Raw genomic sequence first — 12,523 nt, forward strand, 5'->3', positions numbered from 1 at the left:
AAATTATTATTTATTTTTATAACTTTAAATTGTATATATAGATATGTATATGATAAAGCCAGATGTCATTACAAATTATAATTATAAAAATTATGATTCTAAATAAAAATACACGAGATGTATGAAAGCTCAATTAAACTTATGTATTCAAAATTTTATATACATGTACTAACATATGTGTGTATACATATGCATATGTGTATCTTTTTGTGTTTTTTTTTTTTTTAAGTATGTCTCCCCTTCATTAGGGGAGACATACTTAAAAAAAAAACAGAAAAAGATACATATCTGCATATCTTTTTTAGCTGACAGTCTCCTGCTTGTTTCTGCACTATGGCCATAAAAAAGAACTTGTTGCCACTCAGGGGAAAAATTGCATACTTCTGAAAAGATGTTTTGATAGTAGGAAAATATCTAGCATTGTATAATATTAAAAATTCTTAGAGCAGTGGCATGGAAAAGCATGGTGACACACACACAGCCACATTCCAAGGGTCCAAAAACACTCCAACAGAATTAAAATGAAAGTAGGCAAGAAATTCCTTGTTATGTTAGCTTTATTCATATTCCATTATATTTATATGATATCACACCATTTAATTTTAAGATGGATTTTATAGAAAAACTAATTATACCAGGGTGGAGTATAATAGTTATCACCATCAGCCTATAAACAGGTAGCACAAGGGCCTAAAATGATTAAGCAACTTGCACAAATAACCCATCCACCTCAAGACTGAAGGAGGAAAAGAACTAGTACTCTTTCAGTCTAATGTACTGATAACAACAATAGTTGTGCCAGAGAATAAAATGGAAAAAATTTATTCTAGCTTAATTATTCTTTATTACTTACTGGTTTCCCTTGAACTCCTCTCTCTCCAGGGTTTCCAGTCTTACCCTACATAAGGAAGAAAATGTATGAGTCCCCTAGCTCCTTCACCAAATATTAACCACACCCAAGAAAAACAGGGAAGATTTTATCTATTTATCTTTAATGTAATATGTTTTACTACTTACGATAAGACCATAGGGCCCTCTTTTTCCTTGATCTCCTTTTTCACCCTAACAAAGTATCAGTACCAGAGGAGTTAATATGAATATGAATTATGGTTTTACACGTGCTAGCATATACTCACATACAAGAAAATAGGATATCAAGTATATAATTCAAGATTCAAAAGAAAGTATTTGTCTGTGTAGAGTAAAAATTTTATGTATGTTTCATACTTTTACTAAGAGAAAATTTAGAACTACATTTTTGTAAGAAAATACAACAGTTTTAAATCAGGTAGAATACATATGGGCTCAAAAAAACGTAATGCATATGAAATGAAAAAATCAGTATTTACCTTGGCACCTTGTATACCTTGTTCCCCTAAGAGACCATCTGGTCCTCTTGGTCCCTAGGGATGGAAAAAGTTCTATTGTTGATCTGAAATGTTGTTATTATTTTTTTTACTGTTACACATCCTTACAAATGAACAAACTGTGTTCTTTTTGACAAATTCCTTCTGCTTGCTTCTATACCATGACCACAGAAAAGGATACAGCTAGATACATGGATGAACCTGTTTGTATGGGATAATCAAGCTTGTGCTTTCAAGATCTACTGCCAAATAATTAATCAGGTGGCCATAAAAACAGCTGATTCAGTTGTTGAGGTGATTATAATATAGGCTTGTCATTAGAATAATTTATTCACCTTATTTACGCAGGGGCCATTCACAATTTATTCTAAGAACAACTCTACATTAACTTAAAAGTGGCTGGCTTGTTTGTCCAATAGTCTTCTCAAGTTTCATATTTTTGGAACGGCACTCTTCTCTTTATTACAGAATGAGTGCTGACTGCATTGTACCCGCTATGCCCCTGCTTGACAACACTTACTGAAAGGTGGCCAGCGCACAGAAAAGGGACAGAAAATAATGCTGGGAATCTTCATGTAAATGTAAAACTTCTCAGCTAAGTTGCTATCAATATTTAGTCATCAGCTGTGAAGAACTGCTAGTTGTAAAAGTTACTCTCTAATAAAATGATGGTTATATGTCTCCATGCCTATAGAATAACTATCCTTGGAAGATCTTAAAGACTCTCAATCCTACAACACTGACAACACTACAATGTCTACTATGGAAAAGGTACTGCATTAAGTGTTATGGGGATACACAATTGTAAGCAAGTTTCTCCTTCTTGAAGCTTAAAGAATGGTAGGGTGAATTATATAAACGATGATGATACAGGTTGAGACAAAGCATTTTTTTTAATTTTTTTTTTTAAAGATCTTATTTATTTATTTGACAGACAGAGATCACAAGTAGGCAGAGAGGCAGAGAGAGAGAGAGAGAGAGAGGAGGAAGCAGGTTCCCTGCCGAGCAGAGAGCCTGATGCAGGGCTCGATCCCAGAACCCTGGGATCATGACCTGAGCCGAAGGCAGAGGCTTTACCTACTGAGCCACCCAGGCGCCCTGAGACAAGGCATTTTCAGGGCTAAAAGGATTCAAAGGACGAAGAGAACTTTCACATGTCTGTATAAGGAATAAAGGTATCATTCTGACAGCTGGAGATCATGCTCTAAAAGGAACTCTGGACAGAGGGATAGGATAAGAAAAGGGTACAGAGGCAGGAAAGAAGATACCCAAGAAAGAAGAAAGTAGTTTGTTTAGCTGGTTTATTGACTATAAGTAGTATTTCTCAATATTTCTAACTAAGTATTTTCTATACTAAGAAATAATTGTGGAAAGCCTGGGACTTAAAAGGTCAAAGACTGGAGTTTATATTTAAATCAATAGGTAATGAGAAGGAACTGAAGACTTCTTTTTTCTTTAAGATTTTATTTGTTTGAGAGAGAGAGCGGGTGCCTGTGCACTCAAGCAGTGGGGAGGGGCAGAGGGAAAGGGAGAAGTAGAATCCCCACTGAGCATGGAGCCAGACTCAGGGATCTGGGCCTCTGGGATGATGACCTGAGCCGAAGGCAGATGCTTGACCAACTGAGTCACCCAGGTGCCCCAAGAAGGCACTGAAGATTTCTATACAGAATAGTGATACAAATTTCCCAGCACAACAGGCTCCTTCTCTTTTCTCCCACCTGAGGTCAGCTTGGTTTAGCTTTATATTCTTAAAAAGCTGCTTACTGTAATAGGACTCTCTTCCTGGGTGCTCTTAGGATACTGCATTCCCTGATCCTCTTAGGCACATTCAGGGCATTAGAGAGAAGGTTCATACTCCATGAGATCTGTAGCTCTACCGGTCATACTAAAGTTAAAACCATAGCTCTAGCCCTTCAGTCTCAGTTTGTATTGAACGTACTCCACGACCTGGCCCTACCTTCTTTGCCCTATTTTCCCATGAAAGACTATCAAGCTGAGTTTCAGTCTTATTGTGTAGAACGTTGACTGTCAAGTTGAGGAATATGGATTCAATTTAGTAGGTAAGAGAGTGCTGTTCATTTAATAAACATTCGCTGAGTGCCTATTGTAAGCCAGGCATTGCTTCAGGCACAGAAGATACAGTGGGGAGAAGAGACACATCCCTGAACTCATAAGCAATCAAATAAATACCTAAAACTATAAAAGGACAGTGAGTAGTCAAATGTAATGAAGTAAATAAAGGAGCTTAAGTAGAGAGAATTCAAGATGGGGAACCCTATTTTAGACAGGGTAGTCTGAGAAGCCTCTCTAAAATGGCATATAGGCAAGATCATCCTGACAGAAGAAACAGAATCTACAAAGGTCCTGAAGTGGGCACATGCTTGGAATGGTTAACAGTTAAGTAACTGAAGAGGAAAACAGGAACAATTATTAAAGGATGACTTTGAAGTTTTAAGTGCAAAGATCCCTCAGGACCTCATTCTAAACATAATCGTCACCTTAAAAATTCAGCAGCCTATATTGATTCTCTTTCTCTGTCACCTTCTAAGCCCATTCTCCTCTTTCTGCCCTGTAAGAAAACACTTTTCAAAATTTTTTGGAGTTATAACAGAAGGTGGCTGAAGGAGTGTGAAAAGGAATGAGTGTTGTCCAGTGACAGATGGCAGCTACTCTTGTGATGAGCGTAGCATAACCTACAAAGTTGTTAAATCACTATGTTGTACACCTGAAACTAATGTAAGATTGTGTTACATTATTATTATTAGTGTTACAACTATACTTCAATTAAAAAAAAGGGAATAGGTGATCAACATTCTTAAACACGGCAGAAAACAAGTGAGATCTAGACTGAAAATGTGTCCACAGGGAATTAGGCACTTAACCCTTTTGCAACCTGAAATCTCTAGGTTGCTTGGATATTTTATGATAATAATTAGTAGAGTGATGACAGCATTAATAGCAAACAAACTGGAAGTGTAGGTTTGCTTGGGTGGAGAGGGAGAATGAAGCGAACACAATGAATGTGATTCTAGACAATCAACCACAATGAGGCAGATATCTCCAAGGCTAGTGCTAGAGAGTGAAAAGTCATTCTGTCTAGGTTTTGTTTTTTTTTTAATTTTAAAATTTCTTTTAGATTTTATTTATTTATTTGACACAGAGAGAGAGAGCAAGCGTGAAAGAGCACAAACAGGGGATGCTGTAGGCAGAGGGAGAGAGAGAAGCAGGGTCCCCGCTGAACACAGAGCCCGATGCAGGGCTTTATCCCAGAACCCTGGGATCATGACCTGAGCCAAAGGGAGACACTTAACTGACTGAGCCACCCAGGTGCCCACACTCTGTATAGGTTTAAATGGTAGCATCGAGGGGTGCCTGGGTGGCTCAGTGGGTTAAAGCCTCTGCCTTCAGCTCAGGTCATGATCCCAGGGTCCTGGGATCGAGCCCCGAATCAGGCTCCTTGCTCAGCGGGGAGCCTGCTTCCATCTCTCTCTGCCTGCCTCTCTGCCTACTTGTCATCTCCCTGTCAAATAAATAAATAAAATCTAAAAAAAAAAAAAAAAAAGATTGTTTGGTCTAAAGATGGCAAGTCTCTTTTCTTTTTTTTTTTTTTTAAGATTTTATTTATTTATTTGAGAGAGAGGCAGTGAGAGAGAGCATGAGCAAGGAGAAGGTCAGAGGGAGAAGCAGACTCCCCGTGGAGCTGGGAGTCCGATGCAGGACTCGATCCCGGGACTCCGGGATCATGACCTGAGCCGAAAGCAGTCGTCTAACCAACTGAGCCACCCAGGCATCCCAAGTCTCTTTTCTTATATAAGATCAGATTAAGAGGCTTCCCGGATATATACATAGAAAAGATTGCATCTAGGTCAGGAGGAAGATCTCAACATCAACTGCCAGTTTCTGCTTCTGAATATAAATCACCTAATGTCAAGGCTGAACTAGTGCAAACTCTGCTTTTTTCTGCTTTTTTAATATGAAGAAATGGAAGCCTGCAGGTATAAGCTGCCTGATTCATATGATGTCTAAATGTATAAAGACTTTAAATAGTTATGCTTTATTAAGTTTATAATATTTTTTCAAATGTTAGAAAGAAGAAAAGGTTAATCCTGTTAACAAGTGAATTTAGATTGAAAAGAGGACCTGAAGTTTAGAAGATGTTTATAAAATGAATATGAAACATTTATAATTAAAGTGCTGATTGGCATTATAACTGAAAGGAGCTCCCTCCTTTGCTCTAAGTATAGTAATTGCATTAATTAAAGGCAATAAAACCTAAGGTTGCTGGTTAAGAGGTTAAGGCTGAAAGAACTCTAAGGAAGCTTAATGCTCTCTATGTTTCAGTTAAGGCTAAACAAGCTCTAAGGGAGACCAACAGCATTAAAACAGGCATCTAATTGGGCATTAAGTTATTTTTTTAATATCTGCTTTAAAATATCTGATTATCAGGGCACTTGGGTAGCTCAGTCAGTTAAGTCTCTGATTCTTTTTTTTTTTTTAAGATTTTATTTATTTACTTGACAGATAGAGATCACAAGTAGGCAGAGAGGCAGGCAGAGAGAGAGAGAGGAGAAAGCAGGCTCCCCGCAGAGCAGAGAGCCTGATGTGGGGCTCAATCCCAGGACCCTGGGATCATGACCTGAGCCGAAGGCAGAGGCTTTAACCCACTGAGCCACCCAGGTGCCCCAAGTCTCTGATTCTTGATTTTGGCTCAGGTCATGATCTCAGGGTTGTGAGACTGAGATCTGTGTTGGCTTCCATGCTGGGCATGCAGCCAGCTTCAGATTCTCTTTCCTTCTCCTTCTGCCCCTTCCCCCAACTCATGCACATGTGAACTCAATGAATAAAATAAAATAAATTAAATATCCAATTATCTATAAAGCTCTTGGAGAATGTATGCTAGCTAAATAAAAAATCTGATCTTTTCCTCATCATCCGTAAGAAAAGTTAAAGTTTGCTACGATAAGTGGCTATTAGTAGGTTCTAAAAACTGGAATAAAGTCTGGTACCTCAACTATATAAATTAAGCATGTTTCATAAAATAACAAGTACTTGAATTATAGGTAATAATCTTAAAGAATTAACAAAATTCCTGAACAGTCACATAATCCTAGAAGTATCAGACGATAGGAGACAAAACCACTACTGTATATAAATGCTACAATTTAAAAAAAATTATCATTAACTAACACTAATAAAAACTGCATACTAGCTTATGTAGGAAGCTTTTATGAAAATTACAAGTCCATCTCTATAATGCTTGTAATCAGTTTTAAAGAACTGAAGCATCTATGAAAAAGCAACAACCCTTATTCACAGAACAAATGTCCTTCTAACTTGGATTCCGTATGTTTATATTTCCTTTTAACCACATCCATCTTTGCTTGACCCTTCTGTTATTTTTAAATTACTCAAATGCCTAACTAATTATGTCTAGCAGTCTGTTCTGGCTCTTGGTTGATATAGCTGGGACAAAACTTTCCCTTAGACAAAAACTAGTATCTGTGATTTTGTGGGAAAAAAATCATTTCATTCTACTCTTGTTATAAAGTTTTTCAGGAGAAGAAACCACACAAAAAGCTCTTCTCTGATACTTGGTGTGCTCCAGGTGGTACTCGCATTGAATCTAAATGCAATGGCTGGCTTCCCAATATGGTATGCATTTCTTCGAAGAAGTCACAATTTAGAATTTTTATGGTCATATCCAGTCTCCATCTTGCATAGAAAAATCTTAAAACATTTCTAATACAGTTATTTCCATCTTTTTTTCTCATTTAAATATTAAGTAGCATAGAATAAAAAATTACTCAGTTGTATGCCTCTATTCCTCCCTTCCAGAGAAAGGGTACAAAATCTGAAGTTGTCTAATGGTCGAAGGCACAATCCATGGCAAGAAAAGAGATGTTAACTTTGCTCAGTAGGTCATCTCTCCTGTCAGGGCAGCTGGAGATAGGACACAGAAGCACATACTGGAGAGACACCAAAGGATGAGTTACCTAGCCCCAGTGAGTTAAATGTGCACATGAGGGACAGCAACTAAAGTTGTGCCGATTCCTACTGACCCCAAAATGCTAAGCCACTATCTTACTGGTACTGCATTAGAGAATCTGCTAGCCTATATTTTCTATATGGTGGATGTGATTGTATATATCATATTGGTTAGCTGTGGCATATTAAATTGTGTTATTACACTTAAATGACTGTTCTTCAGCCAAACTTGGCAGGTAAAAAAAAAAAGCTTAGAGTATGTAGGATAAATAATAATACTTTAAATTCATGTCACTCTCCCACCTAGGAATCTCAAACCATAGGAATAATACTTTCAGCCAATCCTGCTCTTTTTCAGCTACAGAAGAAGTAGGATTATACAACCTTCACAAAGCAGGTGAGACAAACATTCAATATATTAAGTTGTTTAAGTTGTTTCCTGAAATGGCAGACTTTGTTGTTAGCCTGAGCTTTTTTTGTCCTCTGGAAAAGTACCAATGTTGTACAATATTTCAAAAGCCACTGGGCTGTAACTAATTGAATAGTAAAACCCATGTGGTCCAGATCTGAAAGATCGTTACCCTTGACTCCTCCATGGTATGAGGAGAATGCTTGACAAATTGTAAGAAACCAGTAAATGTTAGACAGTTGGATGACAGATAGATGGGCACGCAGACCCCTATGAGCGTGTCCTGTTACTGATGATGTTCACATGGCCATGTGATAGCAATGTTAGTCACAGGCAAAACAGTAATAAGCACTAGTTCCATAATGATAATTCTCGGTGTGATCTCCAGGTCAATGTGCGTAGGGCACAGCTTCCTCTCCAGTGTACTGTGACACAGTTGTGTGCCATGAAGGGTTTACGGATGTGCTGGGAAGATCAACCCCCTCAGCCTCTGGGGTGAGCGGGAAGAGCTGGAGCACAGAAACTTCCAGCCAGATACCTTTCCATTTATCTCTGTGGGTTAGACATGTAGTTTTTTTGTTTTGTTTTGTTTTGTTTTTTTTGATTGAAAAACACTGGGGAAGATGGACCTAGCATATTGATATCACATCTGTAGTGGAGAACAGATTGATAAGAAGATAGGAGAAACAGGAAGACATTATGTGACATCTGGGATGGAACTTTCTAATAATAATTCTTAAATATTCTGGTCTTCAGTTCTTTTTGTATTCTCAATGTTCAGAAATTGCCTGAAATATTCTCCTGCAAAGGAAGTGTTTTTGTACTAAACAAAGCCTTTATTTCTAAATAAGATTTCTTTGTTTAGAAAGTACTGAATGAACTTTAGGTAACTGTGAAAAGCCAATTTAGGAGAGAATCAGTAAAATGTATTTGGAGGATAAGAGGAAAACAAACCATTGAAAAGATAACAGTTGAGGACAAAGTGGCAAATCAGAAAAGGATAATGATCTATTTGACTAATGAATGGGTAAAGAAGCTGGTGTGTATATACAATGGAATATTACTCAGCCATAAAAAAGAATGAAATCTTGCTATTTGCAACAAGATAGATGGAACTAGAGCATATTATGCCAAGTGAAATTAGTCAGAGAAAGACAAATACCGTATGATCTCACCTCCATGTGGAATTTGAGAAACAAGACATATGAACATAGGGGAAGGGAAGGAAAAATAAAAGAAGATAAAAACAGAGAAGGAGGCAAACCACAAGAGACTCTTAACTATAGAGAACAAACAGGTTGCTGGAGGGGAAGGGTGGTAGAGGGATGGGTTAACTGGGTGATGGGCATTAAGGAGGGCACTTGATGGAAAGAACACTGGATGTTATGTATAATTGATGAATCACTAAATTTTACTCCTAAAACTAATATTACACTTTGTTAGTGTTATGTTAACAAACTTGAATTTAAAGAACATCTTGGAAGGAAAAAAAAGGCGGGGGGAAGAAAAGGGTAACAATTACCCAGGATCATGGGGAGTTTAGAAAACCATGGAGCCAATGAACTTTCTGTATGACTTAGGAGAAAACACAAATGGTTCAGGAGAGTTCTTGCTTAGGTACATGGCTTCTATAAGACCTCAATTACTTAATTAACAAAAGGCAAAACATAGCAAAAGGTATTTCCGCTTTTTTTCAACTGTCATAAAACTGGTTGAACTTTCTCACTTTGACTAATACCAAGTTGAATAAACACACTGGAGCTGAGGAAGTACTGAATGCTGGCAAGGTACAGACTGCTAAATGACAGTGTGGGTACAGATCATCTACTGTCTTTTTATATTATTATTTTAAATTTCACTTGGGCTAAAATAGAAATGGCCATCAGGATTATTCGTAGATTGTATATCTATAACCCAGTGAGGGAAAGAGTTTTTCAGAAAAGAAATAATAATAAAGACAAATTTCCTCTCTTTCATCAATCTTCATTTAAAACACAGGACATGAAACTAAAGTTATTATTTCAAACTGGGCATTCTTAACACTTTTCTCCCATTCGCCAAATGGAAAATGAAGTTTTTGTTTTGTTTTTAACTTTTGTTAGTTGGACACCATGTTCTTAGAATTTTCTAAATGTTTTTTTAACTAGCTCTAAAAATCAAAGTAAAGCCAAGGGAGAAAGGAGAATTCTTACAACCCACATATTCAGATTTATCAAGGAAAAAAAAAAAAGAAAAACCTCCTTCGTATTCTGTATGGTGTCAAATAAGCACAGGACTGGGAAATAGACACACTAAGATTTGAATGCTGGTTTTGTCATTTCTCTCTGTGTGCCTATAGGCCATATAGTGAAACTCTCTGAGTTCTGTTTTCCTCAGCTATAATATCTGAGATGATACATCTTCTTCGTGTAGTTCTAAGTATTAAGTAAGAAAACAGATGTAAAGTTGCCTGACATGTAATGGACACACAGTAAATTGTGGCTCTTATTTCTTCAAAGGAAAAAAAAGGATTTAATGTTTAAAAAACTCGAAGATTGAAAGATTTCTAATTTAATTCTTATACATAATCACCAAACAATGATGATTATATCACTTCTGATTTATAATTAATTAACAGTCATCCTGCATTTGTCTTCATTCCATTTCCTATTGTTCTTTTTGTCCTGATGTTACTATTCCTTGCTCTGTAAGTCTTTTGGGAGTAGAAAAATAGTTTATTTAAACATCTTCACACTTACAATTCTCCCAAAGAATGGAACTGGAAATTGAGAATGTGAAAGAAGAGTTCTATATGAATTAGTAAAATTTGTAAAACATAAAATGGAAAAGTATGGTTTTATGTGTACAAATGATAACAAGTCACACTTTAATTAATGCAGGTAGTTAGTTCATCTAATATAACAAAAACAAGGAAAAAGCCAACAATATCTAAGCACAATCTAGAAGACATAGAGCTATTTTTATCTAGCACATCACTATTTATGAAGTTTTTTTTTTATTTAGGTTAATGTATTAGATTACTTCTTGCATTAGATAACTTACTCTTTGTCCTTTAGGACCTTGACTCCCAGGTGGTCCTCTTGCCCCCACATGACCCTACTCATTGAAAATTTAAAAATCAGTAACAGAAGTCACAGAAATGTTAGCAAAATAGCAAAAACTTTTTTTAATGTCACGTAATTCTCCTTGGGAATTCTTAAAATAAAATTGATTAATCTCCTTTAAAATTTCCTTTATTTATGAAATAAATGCCATACTTCCCTCCCCCATTATTCTGCTATTCTTCCCTTCCCCCGCATTCCAACTAGTTTTCAGGAGGAACCAACCCATGGAGTGACAGTGAAAAGAGAAAAATAAATAACCATTCAGCCAGTCTGACTAGTTTAATCAGCTTGGTCCATCAAAAAAGCAATGGCTGTTGCTGCAAGATTTCTTTCTCATTATTCTAGACATTAATGATAATTATAATAGAGTTTTTTTCCCATTACAATGAAAATGTCACAAATTACACCAAATATGTCACAAATAGATGTAATGAAGACTAAGTTATCTACTTATTACTAAGTCAATTACATGAATTTTTTAGACTTGATAGTTTTTCATAAAGACTTAATTAGAAAATAAAATTTATTTATTTATATGACATTAGGTAGATAAAAACAGTGAACTCTTACAGGATCGAAGATTTATTTATTATCTAATGTGAGTAAAAAGATTGGCAATCATACCAATCTACAGTTTGGAAACTGTACCAATCTCAGTCTTCCTAATTTTAGAAGTTAATAACATGCCTATCAAAGTACTGGAAAGCCAAGACTTTCTTCAAAATAACAGCTTCACAAAACAGCATAAACCATTTCTGATAATAGTTCTATTTAGGGGATTATTAAAGCTTATCTTTTTCATATTTAAGTTGATAATAATGGCCAAATTTTGATAAGCAAATTTATTTCTTGGAGTCAAGATTTGATTACCTTTCTCTATATAATAAATGGAGTATTTTCAAAACTCAAGTTTTGATCAATAAAGATATATTTTTTTCTGACTTTTATCTGGTCGTTTGAGAATACTTCCAAATTTCTAAGAAAAATATTGTAACTTATTTATGTTTTGTTTATCCACGCTCACATGTACATTTGATTACTGACTCTGTTTTCTTATATGTGGTTACTCAAAAGAAAGTTTAAATTTCTTTTTGTTTTAGGCTACACAATTGTACTGATTATTAAAAGTAAATAATATAGCAAGTAGCGGTGAGGAAGTTTAAGATACCATGAAATATTCTAGAGTGTTTTACATTGACTGAAGAGAGAAGTAGCCTCCATCAGTTTATACATTACTTATTTTGCCTAAGAATGGGAAGATTTTCTTTTTAATAAATAAATCATAGATTTAAATTTAAATAGACATTGAAGAAGGGAATACAAAGACTTTACTCACCGGTAATCCCAGGGGACCAATGGGTCCTGGATCCCCAGGAGGACCTGGATATCCCTATAATTTGAGTAAATATGAAAGACATAAAGTTTCTATCATATCTGATTATTTCCATTGAAGACAAACCAGTAAAATATAAATAGTAGTAAAAGTGATCATGTAAATAAGATCTCCCTTTCCTATCCAAGATATAAAAGGTAATGGGAAACGTACTACAGTTAGAAATGACATGATTATACAGAAGCTATATATCCTTTTATTAGTAACTCTGCCTAGAAAAGAAATTTGCTAACCAGAATCACATACTATAACCTATTGAGAAGAG

The 12,523-nt window shown here is 35.8% G+C and overlaps 1 protein-coding gene across 1 annotated transcript in view; it reads right to left on the reverse strand.

The window, feature by feature from the left end:
- The window catches only part of LOC111143380 (collagen type XXIV alpha 1 chain), a 388,577-nt gene that overhangs the window by 156,125 nt on the left and 219,929 nt on the right, over positions 1-12,523 (reverse strand). The window contains exons 27-31 of the mRNA XM_022497083.1: positions 12,202-12,255; positions 10,804-10,857; positions 1,350-1,403; positions 1,018-1,062; positions 854-898 (exon numbers count right to left, since the gene is read on the reverse strand). Of these exons, the coding sequence (XP_022352791.1) occupies positions 854-898; positions 1,018-1,062; positions 1,350-1,403; positions 10,804-10,857; positions 12,202-12,255 (252 nt within the window). The remainder of the gene's footprint in view (positions 1-853; positions 899-1,017; positions 1,063-1,349; positions 1,404-10,803; positions 10,858-12,201; positions 12,256-12,523) is intronic.

The sequence above is a fragment of the Enhydra lutris genome, unplaced genomic scaffold (assembly GCF_002288905.1).
Source record: "Enhydra lutris kenyoni isolate GAN:26980312 unplaced genomic scaffold, ASM228890v2 scaffoldscaffold9, whole genome shotgun sequence".
Taxonomy (NCBI): domain Eukaryota; kingdom Metazoa; phylum Chordata; class Mammalia; order Carnivora; family Mustelidae; genus Enhydra; species Enhydra lutris.